This window comes from Staurois parvus, unplaced genomic scaffold (assembly GCF_062004578.1).
Source record: "Staurois parvus isolate SC_StPar_1 unplaced genomic scaffold, SC_StPar_1.0 ptg001328l, whole genome shotgun sequence".
In the NCBI taxonomy this organism is placed as follows: Eukaryota; Metazoa; Chordata; class Amphibia; order Anura; family Ranidae; genus Staurois; species Staurois parvus.
In genome coordinates, this window is record NW_028319124.1 from 3,140,623 (window position 1) to 3,158,275 (window position 17,653).

The 17,653-nt window shown below is 43.1% G+C and overlaps 1 protein-coding gene across 4 annotated transcripts in view; it reads left to right on the forward strand.

The window, feature by feature from the left end:
- WIZ (WIZ zinc finger) overlaps window positions 1-1,869 on the forward strand; it is a 37,071-nt gene extending 35,202 nt beyond the window's left edge. For all 4 annotated transcript variants that reach the window (XM_089661263.1, XM_089661264.1, XM_089661266.1 and 1 more), the window contains one exon: window positions 1,273-1,869. In XM_089661263.1, the coding sequence (XP_089517389.1) occupies window positions 1,273-1,429 (157 nt within the window). In that variant the 3' untranslated portion in view covers window positions 1,430-1,869. The remainder of the gene's footprint in view (window positions 1-1,272) is intronic.
- Window positions 1,870-17,653: the final 15,784 nt, after the last annotated feature.

A 17,653-nucleotide genomic window follows, 5' to 3' on the forward strand; every position in this document is an offset into this window, starting at 1 on the left:
TTTCTTGTTTTGTAAGAAAAAGATGAGGTGGTTTTGAAACCAAAACCTTCTTTTCTACCTAAGGTGGTCTCTTATTTCTATCTCATTGAGGACATTGTTCAGCCATCCCCCTGTCCTGCCCTAGAACATGAGAAGAAATTGTCCCACACTGCTTTAATGTGGTCAGGGCTGTCAGGATTGAACTAATAGCAATGGCCTCCATTTGCAAGGTCTTTCTTAGTTCTGCCTCTAGGTCCTCGACCAGGACATCCTAAGTCCTGCCTCACAATTGCCAAGTGATCAGACAGCTTATTTCCAGGGTGTAGGCCCTTTAGAGACAAGGTTCCTGCCCCATCCGTACATATTCTACCAGGGCTGTTGGTGTCTCTTGGGTTTCAAGCATCTGTATTCCAGATTGCAAAGCCCCCACCTGGTCCCCCACACATTCTGAAAGTTCTTCCAGGTGGATGTTCAGGCCTCAGCTGATCTGAGCTTTGGCTATAAGGAGCTTCAAGCGGTTATCTGTGTTCTTTAACCTTTTCTTGGCCTGTTGGCTTTTGTTTGCTGCTATGTTATTGCCTACCCTTCAGTTTATTGCCTGGGGACATCCCATGAATACAAGTTCTATACTGTGCAATTATGATAATAGGAATTTCTATTGCCTGTACAAGACACAGTCCCTCCCCTCTGTGTTTTAATCACTCCTTATTGCTTGTAAAAAGCTGGAGTCTCCTGACTGGGCAGAGTTATGAGTGTGCACTAGGGGTGGCCCTTGCAAGTTTTTGTTTTTTTTTTTGCCAAGGCCTAATCATCTGAAGGTAGCCTGTGTATAACATTGGTCTATATATACAAGTCCTGTACTGTACTCCAATATAAGGATTTTACAAGTAAAAAAAAAAAAATTCCAGTTTTACAAAAGTGTTACACTTTAGGTGGCTTATTCTTGCTAGTTTTGAAACCCCTCTGACTGAAATCTAAATGTAGCTGCAAGGGAAGCCATTGGCTCTCATGGTAGCCATAGAGTAGGCAAATATGTACCTATTTGGTTTTCAGACGCATTAGTTTCCTAGTTTATTCTTACCAAATGATCAAAAATTGGGTAATGTGAATGGAATATCCTAAATGTCACCCAAGTGTATTACTTGAAATGTAAGTATTTGAGAGGTGATTGAAAGCAACATATTTGTCCACATATGTGGCCAGCACTGGGGTATGAAAAGTTCCAATGTGTAGATTTTTCACCATTCACTAAGTTCCTTTAATGCTTTTTTTTTTTCTTCCCTTTTTTACCAGGTTCTGTGACATTCAGTTCCAAGGTCCACTTTCCATTCAGGAGCAGTGGGTTCGTCACCTGCAGCATCATATATTGGAAATGAACTTTTCAAAGGTCCTCAGCCCACCCCATGCTGTATCATCTCAGGAGCAGTCAGAGGCTGTGAAGACCCAATAAGTCAGCTTTGCAATGACTTAGACAAGATGTCTGTATTGTCTACAGTGGGAGAGAGCAAGCCACAGATTATGTGAAAGGCTTGTAGATGGTAGCGTGGAATTTATAACAAAAATCCCATGCAAGGTCTGAAAGACAAGATGCTCTATAAAGCGTGTGAGACAAAACAGATTATGTCTGGGTATACAGTAAGGGAAGATCAGCTGCATTGCATGAACATCTTTTAGTAGGCTGGACTTGCAATAATTAGAGTGATGGATGTGGGAGATGAGGTGCTATGGGGAACATCAGGGGCATGTTTTGAAGCTTTTTAATAATATGGTTAAATGTTGGCAATTTATCAAATTTTGTATGATTGGTCTCTGATGTGTAGAATGTTGTGGAAGGTGATATAAATGAACATGGGAAGAATAAAGATGTAAGATGGGTGTTTTTGGATCTGACATGTTGGTGTTTCACGGTCCCTTTTGAAAGGAAATTCCTAGTGACCTGTGCTTTTGCTGCTAACACAAAGCAGAGTTTTTGTTCTTTTACCTATTCACTGCAATGTCTTTCTTCTACAGTGGTGCTTGGTCTTTATTCCCCCTTAAAGCAGAACTAAAGTCTGAAATCCTTCTTTCTGCTTCAACGGTCCGACACTAGCAAGGTCCCTCACTGGCATCTTTCCGGCTTTTTTCAGATGCTGGTCTTTGGCCATCTTGATTTGCCGGTGCAGGATGGTATCACCATGTGCATGAGCACAGTCATTTTGGCACACAGGCACTGTGCCAGATCGCAGTCTGAGCTGTACATTCTGCAGAAGACTATGAGCAGGCAGGTAGGTTTATTTTATTGCTGGAGAGACACTTCTGTAATAAAGAGCTTGCCTGCTCACTAGGTTTTTTTTTTCCCTAATTTCAGATTTTAGTTCGAATTAATGCACATTACAAACATCACTTATAAAAATCATTTTTACTGCTTCCTTAGATTTCCTCTATTAGCTTTGAACTTGGAGCTTAGACTGAACATATGGGCAATGCTTATTGCTTTTTTTTCCTTCTTTTTAACACTGGGATACAATTTTAAAAATGCTCTATACTCCCATCCAGGGAGATTTCCCCACTTAAAGGATAAGTTCACCTCTCATAACATTCCCCAAGAATAGTGCTGCGCTGCCCCCTAGTGACCCAAAAAATAAACTAATAAACACCCTCATGAGCATCAAACCCAATGTGTAATTGAATTAAATCTGTGAAACAAAGTCATAGTAAATAAAAAAAACTGGCTGAGCCACTAAATCCAAATGATATGTGAAACATATATTAAAAATAAACAATAATCAAGTAGCAATAAACACCTGGCCAACCTATAATAATCACCCGTCTGAGCTGAAGAATAAAGTGTAAAAAAAACAAGAACAGTAAAATATGTGAAACGTATATCAGAAGTAAAACATGATCATAATGGCAGTAAACACCTAGCCTAGCTGTAATAAACACCCAGCTAAGCTGAAGCATAGAGTGCGAAAGCCAACAAAAACTGTTGTAAAATTAATGTTCGGCTGAGCAATCGGCCCCCCAATGGAATAAATAGGTGATGAATCAAATAAATGTTCAACTGGGCTGGATAGTCACAAAAAGTGCAGAAAAAAAAGGGACAAGCAGCTCTACTGAATATATACAAAAAACAGATACATGGTGAATGATAGATAACAATTAATAAAGCGCAAAATGAAGTTGAAAAGTGATATAACAGTCTTTCTTACAACATTAAAAGAAATGCACCAGTAACTTCAACAGGTGTGCAAATCTATCGTGCTCCTCCACCTTCAGACATGCACGCTCACCTTAACAGCTGACCCACTGAGAATATAGGTCAACATGTGCCCAATATTGATCCCACTGGATCCTCTGCTTCCACAGGTCTCTTCAGGCACTCGCGGGAACAATCCTTTACGTCCTCACTCTGATGGATAGGTGCTCAAAAGATAAGAAACAAGTTACTCTGCATAGTGTAGTAAGGTTTTATTACATAAAAATGCCACTCATCTAGAAACAAGGTTCACAGAACCTATTACAAGCATTTAAGGGAAAAGCAGGGTGAACACAGATGACAGCTCACGCATGCACCAAAAAAAGTCACAAGCTTCCGTCCTGCGTGTTGAGTCACATGTTCTATCACTTTTGGACTTCATTTTGCACTTTATTAAGTGTTCTCTATCATTCACCATGTATCTGTTTTTTGTATACATTCAGTAGAGCTGCTTATTGTTTTTTTTATTTTTTCTTCAGTTTTTGTGAAAATCTAGCCCAGTTGAACATTTTATTTGATTGATCACCTATTTATTCCATTGGGGGGCTGATTGCTCAGCCGGGGATTCATTTTACAGCTGTTTGTGTTGGTTTTCACACTTTTTATGCTTGAGTTCAGCTGGGTGTTTATTACAGCTCGGCTAGGTGTTTACTGCTATTGTGATCATGTTTTCTTTCTAATATACGTTTCACATTTTACTGATCTTGTTGATTTTTACACTTTATTCTTTAGCTCAGCCAGGTGTTTATTATAGGTTGGCCAGGTGTTTGTTGCTACTTGATTATAGTTTATTTTTATATATGTTTCACATATCATTTGGATTTAGTGGCTCAGCCATTTTTTTATTTACTATTGGCTTTGTTTCACAGATTTATTCAATTATGCACTGGGTTTGATGCTCATGAGTGTATTTATTAGTTTATTTTTTGGGTCACTAGGGGGACAGCACAGCACTATTCTTAGGGAATTTTATTGATGTGGGAACACATTTGGGTACTTGCAGCAGCTTTTTTATTTTTGGCAGCGCATGAGTATTCTATCCTTGCCTTTCATAACGTTACATGTTACACCCATGTTCATGGTGTAACATGTTACAAATGGACCAGCCCTCTGCTCCTCCCCGATCCCTGTTGTGACAGCTAGCGGGGGATCTTCTCCTCCCTGCTAGCTGTCACAATTAAAAAAAAAAAAAAAAAATATTCTGTGAATGAGAACACTACAAGTTCTGATAGCCTTTGCGGCTGTTGGCTTGTAGTTCATTGAGTCTTCCTGTCAATAGGTATCCGATTGCCCGTACGGGCACACAGACACACTGACAGGTCTGCAGGAGACCTGCATGGCACCAGCGATCCTTTAGAGGTTCCAGAAACAAAAATATTAAATGAATATTTTTTTTTTACCTGCAAAAAAAATGTGTATTATTTTTTTGTAAAAAGATGAACTTATCCTTTAAGTCCAATTGCCTGCATCAAGGAGTTTGGAACTTATCTTTGTCATATTTATTTCTAATAGGCCTCTAATGGGAGGGATCTGGTTTGACGTGCAGGAATTACCTTCTCCTGAGTCTGAGCAGGGAGTCGTGGTGGTTAAATCTTTGCACTGGTGTACCATCTAGTTATAAGAGGCTTGTGACTTCTAAGGTGTCTACATCTGCCCAAAGCTAAAAGAATACCTCTGGTGTATTTAGTTCTTAAAATGTTGGTCAACAACAACCAAAACCAACTAAATTACATTTCTGTTCTAGTGATGGCAGTGAACCCATGGTTAAGAACTCATTAGGTGCCAACTTAAAAACAAACATTTCAACCATGTCTCCTCACTTGTTTTTGAGGAATTGCATAGCTATAGTAACCTCACGGTACACCTTTGCGAAATTTGTAACCACTTCCACATTGCCAGGGTTGCCATGTGATCGAGGCAGGGGCCTTTTATGTATATAATAATATACACGTTGTATTATTGTGGTTGTATATATTGTCACGCGACCAACTCCACCCCCCTACCCCCTTTTGGGTAAACACATCTTTAATTTTGGTTCTTTTTCATTTTTAAGATGCTCTATACAAGATCTGTTGACCATTTTTATATTCAGAAAATAACATAAACCCTTTTTCAAACCTGAATGTATTAGATACACAATTTTCAGTAAACACCCATCACAGTGTATTAAAGTGATATGCCCTTAATAGGATTTGGGCACGGCTCGTATAAATATCTCCCACCTCCGTGTTGAGGTATTTTATTTATTTAAGTAACTAGGAGTGATAAATTTGTCTTTTCCTAAAAAGACTTGTATACATCCTATATTTTCTAGTTTAGTATTTTCTTCCTTTTACTGAGAGGGTATGTAATGTATGGATGCAACAGTATGGGCTTAGTAACAGTGCAGAGGGTTCAGTGACCCATGACAGCCAATCATAAACATGTTTTCAGCATCTTGGTAATCATAGAATTTTGGTTGGGTGCCATAGGTTAAATTGTGTTCTTGCCTTATTATATAAGCCCAGCAGTTGTCTTCCATTGTACAATCCCTCAGTTCTTTTCACTGGAAGCCATAAATTTTATTTTTTGCTCCCTTACTGCAGAAAAGTCCTCCCATTCACCCCATTGTGAAATATTGTGTAGTATAGCAATGGGAAGCTGCAGCTGCTTGCACATACATATTTAAGCTTTGCATCTATCAATACAGTTTGGCTAGCCAATGGTAATTTGTATTTTATTTTTTTTTTTTACACAATTTCTGGCCCTGTAAGGGCAGCTCATGGTTTTTTATTATATTTTCCTCTCCTTCCCCCCGAGGACTACAATGTGTGTTTTTTTCTTTCTTCTTCTTCTTCTGTTCCTTATGCCTTCTTTTCTGTACACACCTTGTAACTTGCAATTTTATTTACGATTTCAGTTAACTTTGATTTAATACTTTGTGTAGAATTCAAGTAAAACAATCAGTTTTTACCCTGGATGCGTGTGCTTTATTTGTAGTCCAAATATGGGATTTATAAAATCAAACTTTGGCAAAAATTTCCTCTCGTTACTTTGGAACTTTGAGTGCCTACATCAAATACGACTGTACAAAACAATAGCTGCAGTTGTTTTTCATAAGTCGGCACTCCAGCTAAGCAGTTAACCCTTGGGTCCTGAGTTGAAATAGCACTAGGCACACTAACCACAGAGTTTGGTAGGATCTTGTGAATGCATTTTTTCTCTCTGTAAAAGAAATGCAATAGACAATTGGATAAACTCTCCCCATACCTTTAGGTTTTGTGTACTCCATTTTAAGACTATTATGTCTATTGCCAAGATGCTTATAATACTGAACCTCATGTTCACTATAGAACTCTGCTAAAGATATATATATACAGTGAGGAGCAGAAGTATTTGAACACCCTGCGATTTTGCAATTTCTCCCACTTAGAAATCATGGAGGGGTCTGAAATTCACATTGTAGGTGCATTCCCACTCTGAGAGACAGAATTAAAAAAAAAATTCAGGAAATTACATTGTATGAATTTTAAAGAATTTATTTGTCTTGCACGGCTGAACTTATAAGTATTTGAACACCTGAGAAATTCAGTGTTAATATTTGGTACAGAAGCCTTTGTTTGCAATTATAGAGGTCAAACGTTTCCTGTAGTTCTTGACCAGGTTTGCACACACTGCAACAGGGATTTTGGCCCACTCCTCCACACAGATCTCCTCTAGATCTGTCAGGTTTCGGGGCTGTCGCTGAGCAACACGGAGTTTCAGCTCCCTCCAAAGATGTTCTATTGGATTTAGGTCTGGAGACTGGCTAGGCCACTCCAGAACTTTAATATGCTTCTCACGGATCCACTCCTTGGTTATCCTGGCTGTGTGCTTCAGGTCGTTGTCATGTTGGAAGACCCAGCCACAACCCATCTTCAATGCTCTGACTGAGGGAAGGAGCTTGTTGCTTAGAATCTCACAATAAATGGCCCCATTCATCCTCTCCTTAATACAGTGCAGTCGTCCTGTCCCCTTCACAGAAAAGCACCCCCAAAGCATGATGTTACCACCCCCATGCTTCACAGTAGGGATGGTGTTCCCGGGATGCAACTCATCCTTTTTCCTCCAAACACGACGAGTGAAGTTTAGACCAAAAAGTTCTACTTTGGTCTCGTCTGACCACATAACTTTCTCCCATGCCTCCTCTGGATCATCCAGATGGTCATTGGCAAACTTCAGACGGGCCTGGACATGTGATCACTTGAGCAGGGGAACCTTCCGTGCAATGCATGATTTGAAACCATGACGGCGTAGTGTTCTACCGATAGTGACCTTTGAAACTGTGGTTCCAGCTCTCTTCATGTCATTGACCAGCTCCTCCATTGTATTTCTGGGCTGATTCCTCACCTTTCTTATCATCAGTGATACCCCACGAGGTGAGATCTTGCATGGAGCCTCAGTCCGAGGGAGGCTGACAGTCGTCTTTAGCCTCTTCCATTTTCTATCAATTGCTCCAACAGTTGATCTATTTTTGCCAAGCTGCTTGGCAATTGCCCCGTAGCCCTTTCCAGCCTTGTGGAGGTCCACAATTTTGTCTCTGGTGTATTGACAGCTCTTTGGTCTTGCCCATGGTAGCAGTTGGCGTCTTACTGACTGTGGGGTGGACAGGTGTCTTTAAAGAGCTCAGACAGGTGCTACTAAGTTAGATTAATGAGTCGAGTAGAGGTGGACTTTTTAAAGGCACAGTAACAGGTCTTTGAACACCTAAGAACCTGCAAGAATTCTGGCTCTCAAATACTTATGTTCAGCAGTGCAAGACAAATAAATTCTTTAAAAATCATACAATGATTTCCTGAATTTGTTTTTTTAATTCTGTCTCTCAGAGTGGGAATGCACCTACAATGTGAATTTCAGACCCCTCCATGATTTCTAAGTGGGAAAATTTGCAAAATCGCAGGGTGTGCAAATACTTCTGTTCCTCACTGTATGTGGAGCCCATAGAAAGGCTTGTGTACTGTACAGTGATATTCAATAAAGCAACTAAAGAAACGTTTTTATAGGTACACATACACAAATTTTGTCGGAAAAACCCTAATTAAAAAAGTTGTCATGGGGATAAACCACTGACCAGAAAAACTGGAAACGTGCTGCAGGCAAAATTGTCTTCATGGCAGGTTCTTTTTACATACTTGCTGGTTTGTGGAACAGCATTTTTTTTTGATCATTGACAGACACAGCTCCTTATTCTCGACCACAGGACAGATCGTATTCAGGGATCAGAAGTGTCCCAGTCAGGATTGGATTCAGTTGGACAATGTCACAGCGGTGGTCTATGTCAACCACCAAGGCAGGATGAAAAGTGTGGCAACAGTGCTGGAGGCTTCAAGCATTCTCAAGCGGGCAGAATGCTACATGCCAGCTCTATCTGCCATGCATATTCCAGGCATGGAAAATTGTCAGGCAGACTACCTCAGCCATCAAACCTTGGATCAGGGAGATTGGTCTCTGCATCGTTATGTTTCGTTAAATCTGTCTGTGGTGGGGCATTCTGGACTTTGACCTAGCATCTCTACAGGAAGGTGCTGAGGTTCGTGGCAAGGGATCCTATCTCATTTATGCATTTCCTCCTCTGAAGTTTCAACCCCACTTACTGTGCAGAATAGAGGTCAAAAGGACTTAAGTTATTCTGGTGGCTCTGGATCGGCTTTCCAACCCTGTTTCAGCTGGTCATGGACATTCCCTGGTGGCTGACTCTTAGGGAAGATCTTCTGTCTTAAGGGCTGATCTTCCACCCTGCCGCTGTACTTCAGGGCTTCACAGCTGGTCCCAAAGCTGTGGCTGTGTCTCCTCCCCCATGTGTGATGTTTCCCATTCAAACTGTGATGAAGCTACAGTGTCATTTAAAAACCTATACTGTGATGATGGAGGGGGGGTTTACAGAGACAAGTGCAATGCTGGGTTTACTGCAAAACTGAAAGTACAGCAGTAACTGAACTTTCACAGGAAGCTTACACATGATTTTATATATTTTATTAGAAGATATAGAAGCAGTAAGGCCAGGATGTTTGGACAAATGATGAACATTGAATCAAAAGATATTAAAAAGTTTGGAATTCAGCTTTAACCCTGGAAATGCATACATGGTACGCCGCATCTCTACTCTCGAATGCAGGCAATCGTATGGTCCAAGACATAGACTGAGTATTCATAGACCCTGATTTCTAAGCTCGTATCTTCAGATGACTGGACACTGACAAAGCTTTTGAGGACACACCCCCTTGGTGCCTCACCTACAATGCTACCTCAGTCTATGAGTTTTAAATTTTTTTGCTGGTGTCCTAAGGTGGTTGCGCTTTTTTCCCTACAGAGAAAGCACTCTTATCTTACTGATTTGTTTTATCTTTGAATTCTTCAAAATGCTTCTAATACAAAAATAGAAGCAGTGTATCCAGATCAGTGCAACCTCAGTAAAACCTTGAGTCGTACCTGGTATCCAAGCTGTGGGGACGGCCTGTAATATTGTTTGGGCACTGGTTCCTGCATGGGTACTCACATTGCCACTTTGTGCAACACATGTAGCCACATGGTCCTGTACAGGTCCAGGGCTGTGGTCCATTCCTCTAGAACCCAGACCCTGAAGACTCTTTTGGGAGTATGCCCACCATGATGCGGACCCTATATAGATATCATCATCATGGACAGGTAAGACAGGGTCACTCTGTATCTTTGGCCATTACTGTAAAAAACCACAACCGTTTTGAATGTGCTATATAAATCCTGTATAATAATAATCACTTTACAGTGTAAACTTTTCAAACTCAGGGTTAAAACTCAAACACTCAGAGCTTAGTCTCATGTGGATGACCAAGTGTTACATCACACCACAGGTCCCACACTTTACTGCCGCATCCACCTTGAGCCCTTATAGGGTATTCAGATGCTTCCTTCCCCTTTACAATAAGGACTTCACTACAGAATGGTCTGTCAAGGGGTTACTCTGTATTCCTTAACCTATATTTCACACTTTACGCCATACTTTCCCCACAGGGGGTAATCCCTCCCCTGTAGCTAATGTGGAAGTCTGGCAGATATCTACAGAGTAATGATGCTTCCCTTGCACTAGAGCAAGACCTGATTTTCACACCTGGCTCTGCATCCAATTCTATCTCTTTTTCAGGTGCACAATAAGTAGCCTACCTCAATGAATATTTGCAACTATGTCACAATTTCTTAGGCTACTAACCAGTGCTGTTCAGGGCTCCAAATGTTGGGGCTCCTTTTCCATCTCTGCCTAAATTGAATCCCAGGATACCTGGCCTGGAGGAAGTGAACATAGAATAAAATAGAGAGGACCTGAAGGTAGTGTTAGAGGAAGATGTGGAAGACTTCTAACACCCACCTGCTTCACCCAACATTCCTTTCAATGTGGATATGTTGAGCGCAAAAGCCTCTGCATTGTTCCACTTTAATCTCATACATCTTGCAATGCGCCTTTGAGCACAAAAAGACATTCCTCATTTATAAACAAATAGATTGGGCGATTTTTGATGATTGGTTGATTCGGAAAACATTTTCACTCTTGAAAATATTTGCCAAGCTTTAACCAGTGGAAAAAAGCGTTCACTAAAAAGTGGACTTTTCCAGCAGTTCATCCTGCTGTCTCCTGCCCTCTCATTGTACCAATTGAAGATGTTCCTTCATTTAAATATTCCACAGATTGGAAGTTTGAGATGCTCTTAAAGACTGTACATGTGCAGGAACAGCTCTGCAACCAGCGCTTGCTGCGATTTCAGTATGTCAAACTGCAGCTAACTGGACTAAGGCAATGAACAATCAAAATGATTCTGTATTCCAGGACCATGTTTTAATTGAGCAGTTACAGCCATTTCCTTCTGCTCTGCCCTTTGGTGTGGATGCCTTAGAACAATGATGACACACATTTCCAGAATGACTCTGATTTCCACTCTCAGGCAGAGAACCTGGTGGCTCAAACCTTGGTCAGCTGGAGCTGCCTGTAAAACACACACATGCTCTTTGAAGGAGGATGTCTTTGGTGAGGCACTCTAAAAATTTATTAAATATATCACAGGAAGGAGGTTCTTCTCCCACAGAAGAAAATTAAAAAACAACTAATTTGGAGCCTCTTCGTCCTCAAAACATAGAACACCTTATAGTGGATGGAATAGCTTAGGTTCAATTAACTTCTCACAATCAGTTGACATAAGTTCATTGTTATGTGTACAGGTTTGTAAATCTGCGTGTTTGTACCGTTTTGTTATAACGCATTGCACTCACATGACTGCAATGCCTCTCCGTTCATACAGCTAGGGCAGCTGGCGGACTTGTCACGTGTCTCCTTTCTCCTATTCCTCCTCTCCCTCCTCTCAGAGCACTCTCATGAATGAGGATGTTTATATGACCTCTTTCATGAGAAAACATATGGCATCATTGATGGGGTGGGACAGGGGCAAGGCCAGGCATATCAGGGACTGGGCGGGGCCATGCTGTTACCTGCACAGACGTTGTCAGCAGTACCAGGAAGTGCCTGTGAGCAGCCACATTCAGAAGCACAGGCACACCATTGGTGAAGGAGAGGAGAATTACTGAATGTCTGGATTGGACTGTTGTTTCTAGTCAGACATTCAGCAATTACAATAATGCATAATATAAAAGTTTTATATACTATACATAGAAATAAAAGGTAGTTTTCTCATTTTTAACTAGAATTCCACTTTAATGCTCTACCTAGGCTTCTGCTTCAAAACTTAAGTTCAGCCCTTCCTTTCAGCATAATACTTGGGTCACACCCTACCAAGTCTTCCCCAAAGCCTTGATGGGTGCCCTCACTCCTAAAAGTGGAGGGAAGCCTGTTTAAGTTTACGTTTCTTTGGATCACAAAAGTCCCAGACCTGTGAGTTCAGTCAGTAGTTTCAAAGGGATACAAAATAGAGTGGAGAACTGTTTCCAATGCAGAGGGGGTACCCTTCATGGGCAGAAAATGGGCCATTTTGGAGAATCGATTGACCACCACAGAAATAGTAGTTTATCCCTCAGAAGATGAAAGGTCCACGACAAAGTCCATAACAATCATCTTCCATGGTCTATCAGGGATCGGAAGGGGCCTGACCAAACCCCACGCCTTGTTTCTGCTGCTCTTGCTACAGGTACACTTGACAGGAATTCACATGTCTTACAATCCTTGGCCAGGTCAGGCCACCAGAATAGGCGTTAAATTAAGTCAGTGGTTTTGTGGATTCCAAAGTGCCCTGTTAGTGGGTGGTCATGACACAATTCCAGCACCCCTAAACGGAGTTCTTCAGGAACAAAGATTTTGCCCTACTACAGCAATCCTTCCCTGGCCGACAGAGGAACTCCCAGAGGTGACGAGGCACCTACAGATTTATCTGAATGATGAGGTCTGCCTGCAATAATAAGAAGTTCCCAGCTGACAGGTAAGTATCTGAGGAAGGTGACTGCTTGGGGCCATCAAACATGCGTGACAACGCATCTGGTTTAGTGTTCTTAGCCCCTGGTCTGTAAGTAATATGGAACACAAATCTGAAGAAAAACAGTGCCCACCTGGCCTAACGTGGTCTCAGTCTCTTGGCTGTCTTCAGGTATTCCAAGTTCTTATGATCAGTGTAGATCAGAATAGGGTGAGCTGATCTTTCCAGAAGGTACTGCCATTCCTCTAGAACAGACTTGATTGCCAGCAATTCACGGTCACCAACATCATAATTTTTCTCAGCAGATGAGAGTTTACATGAGAAAAATGCAATGCGATGTAGTAAAGTCTTTAACCCCTGGCGCTGTGACAAAACTGCCCCAAATGCATTTTCAGAGGCATCTACCTCTAAGATGTATGGTTGTGCAAGATCAGGGTGACTCAAAATAGGTGAAGTAAATAGTCCTTATAAAGAACTTGGCACCCCCACCCTGGCTAGTTCATCTTTTAGGAGTTCAGAGAGTCCCAGGAAAAATTGATAGAGCAGGGCAGCGTCATTCCAGCTGGTATCTGAGCTCCAGCATCTAAAATCAGTCACATAGTCCTCTATTGCCCTGCGAGCATGAAGAGCTGCCTCTACTAAAGCTGAACGTTGAGGGTCATCATATACTGTAGTTGTACCATGGTATCAAAGAAACTCTTTAGGGTACTTAAGTTGGTGTCTTCCTTCTCCAAGAGATGAGGAACCCAGGTTTGGGGTTCCCCTTGTAATAGAGAGATTACAAATCCCACTTTGGTCGCTTTGAATGAAAAGTTGTGGGACTGCAACGCAAAATATAGCTAACTGCATTGTGGAATGCACGAAACTTAGTCCGATCCCCGGAAAATCTTTCTGGCGTGGGAACCCTTAGAGGAAGCATCATAATGGTAGAGGACGCCAGAGTGGCGGCTTGGGATGTAAAAGGAGCTGAGGTAGAGCTGGCGGAAGCTGTAGTAGTCAAGGTTGCAGGTGCAGGCAAGGCTTGGAGGCGACTCTTGAGCTGGGTATATCCCTCTTGCATAGTCTTGACAGCCTGAGTCAGTGCAGCGTTATGCTGGCAGATCTCATCAAGTGAGGAGACCCCTCTTTCAGGTTCCAACATGGCTGTTACATACATACTGTAACATACCTGGTGGTAGAACCTGCAGTGCAGAGGAAGGCCCCCTTACAGCTCTGGTTCGGGGGCCCTGGTACAGTAACAGGGAGCAATGGAGCACAGAGGTGCACAAGTGCGTGGTAGGACTTCTGCAGATGGATCTTGACGTGCGTCTGGGATGCAGGAGCAGACTGGCAGGTGGCACGCTGGTAGAGGTGAAGGAGCAGCTGGAAGATTGCACACTGGCAGAAGTGCAAGAGCTGGATACCGGCAAGGATCAGCTAGTTTGGGTACAGGAAGCAGAGTAAGGCAAGGTCAGACATTCCGGGTCGGCAACTAGCAGGCAGAGTAAGCATAAACAGTAGGCATGCGCATTTGCTAATCGCCACGAGCAGGACTTACAAGAGTTCTGTGCCTGTGCATAGACATGCGCATTCCCTGACAGAAACAGGGTTCACATATGTGTGAGTCATGTGTGTTTGTGTGGGCACAAAAGCCCATTGGTCATTTGAGTGGGCTGCTGTACCCACAAGAAACATTGAGAAATAAGTCCCTGACTCTTCTTAAGAACACATAGCATGGAACTGTGGCAAAAAACGGTTCCCCACAAGTGAAAACATGATGCATTTTGTGATGCATAGGGTCCAATCACAATACTACCAATGTACACGTTCCTGGGAGTGGCTGTTTGGTGTTGGCAGGTGCTGCAGTGACCACTGGCTGGCAACTGTAGAAATTCAAAGCAAAATATATATCACCAGCATACCAAGGATTCCTCAAATGGGTCCAAAGCTTTATTCAGCAGTTCCATGTTATTTACAAAGGCAACGTTTCGGAGCCACGCAGTCCTCTTTGTCACTTGCCTGATGAAGGGGCCCTGTGTGGCTCCGAAACATTGCATTTGTAAAATAACACGTGACCGCAGAATTAAACTTTGGACCCGTTTGAGGAATCCTTGGTGTGCTGGTGACATATTTTTGATGAATAAGGGTGCAACCGTAGACATTCAAAGCAAAATATATGTCACCAGCACACCAAGGATTCCTCAAATGGGTCCAAAGCTTTATTCAGCAATTCCGTGTTATGTACAAAGGCAACGTTTCGGAGCCACGCGGTCCTCTGTCACTTGCCTGATGAAGGGGCCCTGTGTGGCTCAGAAACATTGCATTTGTAAAATAACATGACCCATTGGTGTGCTGGTGACATATTTTTGATGAATAAGGGTGCCATTAAGAAGTAATGGCACCTGTGTGCCTCGGCTAAGGAACAGCAAGTTTTGCCTGCAAGTTGGGAATATGCGTGAATATGCACGAGTTCCTGACCTGCACGTATGTGAACCTAGGCTTGTGGTACATTACAGAAAGCAATGTATTGTACAGCTGCTTGTGATACAAGACTGCATTCACACCTGCGTGTTTCAGGAACACATGAAAAACAGGCAGTGCGTTTGCGGTGCCATGAAAATTGGAACAAAACCTTCCTCTCCTTTCAGCCAAGGAAGCTGCCATCTCAGCCTCTGTTTGATCTGCAACTGCCATGTGGTCAGTTATATCTCCAGTCATTTGATGGTTTGACAGTTTGGTTGGGAGCACAAGGAAATGTGACAGCATGCCAGGAATGTATCTGTCTTTTAAACAGTTAAATTGATGGGCCTTTTTCTGCTTTAGGCTAGGTTCACACCTGCAGCTTGTATTTGATGTGTTCTACTGGAGCATTTTGTGGTGCAAGTTTTTGATGCATTTTGCATTTTTGGGAGGTGTTACTGTTGCTAGCAGGTGTCTTTTGTCCTGCAGGAAACGTAACAAAAATGCATTTTTCATGTTTTCCATTAAAGTCTATGGAACCAAAATAGCAATCTGCTGCAGGCAAAAAAGTCCCTGACCCTTTCCAAAAAAAACACACCGGTTGAAAACTCACAGATGTGAACCTGACCCATAGAAATCATGTTAAATGGACTGTAGTGCATTTCTGTGAATCTGAAAATGGACTGCAAAACACACAGGTGTGAGCCTACCCTTAATGCGGAGCTCCACCCAAAAGGTGAAGTTCCACTTTAAGGTCTGCTCCCTCGCTCCCCATTAAGGATTGGCACCTTTGTGAGGCGGGGGGGGAGTAGGTACCCCAATTTGACAGGTGCCCGCTCCCACTTCCGGTCCAATCGCCTAGACAATCGGAAGTGGAAGGTGTCCTCCCTCCCTGTAGTCTTTTGGGACACGTGACAGGTCCCAGAAGACTACAGGACCATTCATGAAGCGCAGTACTACTCGCGCATGCGCAGTGGGTACCCGGCTGTGAAGCCGCAAGCTGTCACAGCCGGGTGCCCACACTGAAGATGCCGGCCTCCTGGAATACAGGATGGCCAGTGAAATGGGCTTCAGGGGACACACCGCGGGACCGAGGGACAGGTAAGTGTCTTTATTTTAAAAGCCAGCAGCTACAGTTTTTGCAGCTGCTGTCTTTTATTTTTTGACAGGGTGAGTGGAACTCCGCTTTAAGGCCCCTTCCACGCATCATGGCTTTTTTGTGTGCATTTGTCGCGTGACAGTATAGGGCCTCCCATTCACTTGAAAACAAACAAAACTCATGGCTGCGCCTCACATTTGGGGCATTAAGAATTAAAGTGATTATAAAGACTGAAGGTAAAAAGCCTGTGGGATGCCCCCCCCCCCAATACTCACCGGAGCCCCCTCCCTATCCAGCCACATGCACAGGAGCCTTGGCTGTCCCGGGTCTCTCTCCTCATTGGCTGAGACTCAGCCGTGGGAGCCATTGTCCAATCCCAGCTAGTGAGCTAATGAGGAGAGAGTGGGGGCGGGGCTGAGCCACATCGATATGTGTCTTATGGGTACATAGAGCGGGGCTCAGGAGCAAGCACGCACCAGTACCCCCATAGCAAGCGGCTTGCTATTGGGGGCACTCATTAAAGGAGAGAAGCCAGGAGTGCTGGTGGGGGACCCGAGAAGAAAAGGATCGGGGCTGCTCTGTACAAACCCCCTGCACAGAGCAGGTCTGACGTGTATTTCCAGGAAAATGCACACAAAGGCATTCCTAGAATACCAAGTTGTGAAGGGGACCTAATTATGAACAGCACCCCACATGCAGAGAGGAAACGTGTTTTGCACCAAAACGCATGAAGTTCAACACCGAAAAATGGCGCGGGGCTGCTATAGGCACACATAGGGCAGCACATTCATGTTGTGGTGTGAAAAACATACTAAAAAAGCACAACACACAGGTGTGGATGGGGCCACAGAGGGACACATCAGGGAAAATGTGCAACTGGACAAATGTACCCAAAATGTGTGTTTCTTCAGCCCTGACATCCACCCTCTCTTCATTCACCACACTGGCTCCTCCTTCTCTCCTCAGGTGACCCCCAAAGCATCCACACTCCCAGGGCGCCAACTACAGCCTGCTGCAGTAATAATACCATCACATGACACCGAGTCACGTGACCCCCAGTCCTCCCATTCTAATGTGGTAGTGTCATATGGGAAAGGCAAGGAGATCTGGCTGCAGATTGGAGCTCCACTTTCAACATGTGACCTCAACTCCATCTTTTTTTAAATAACTTTAATGTGACAAACAGCCAATGGATGCAGACTGGAGCTCCACTCGACAGGAAGCATGTGATCTCTACTCCAACTAACAACCAATAGACACAACTCGAGGAAGTAAAGGTCACATGTTTCCTGTCGAGTGGAGCTCCAGTCTGCATCCATTGGTTGTTTGTTACATTAAAGTTCATTTTTAAAAAATGGTAGACTGGAGGTCACATGTTTCCTGTCGAAAGTGGAGTTTCAGTCTTCAGCCAGGCCCCTCTCGGAAAAGGAGAAATCCACCAGCCCGCGTTTCAACCAATCACCCGCCAATTTTATAGATGACAGGTGGCTC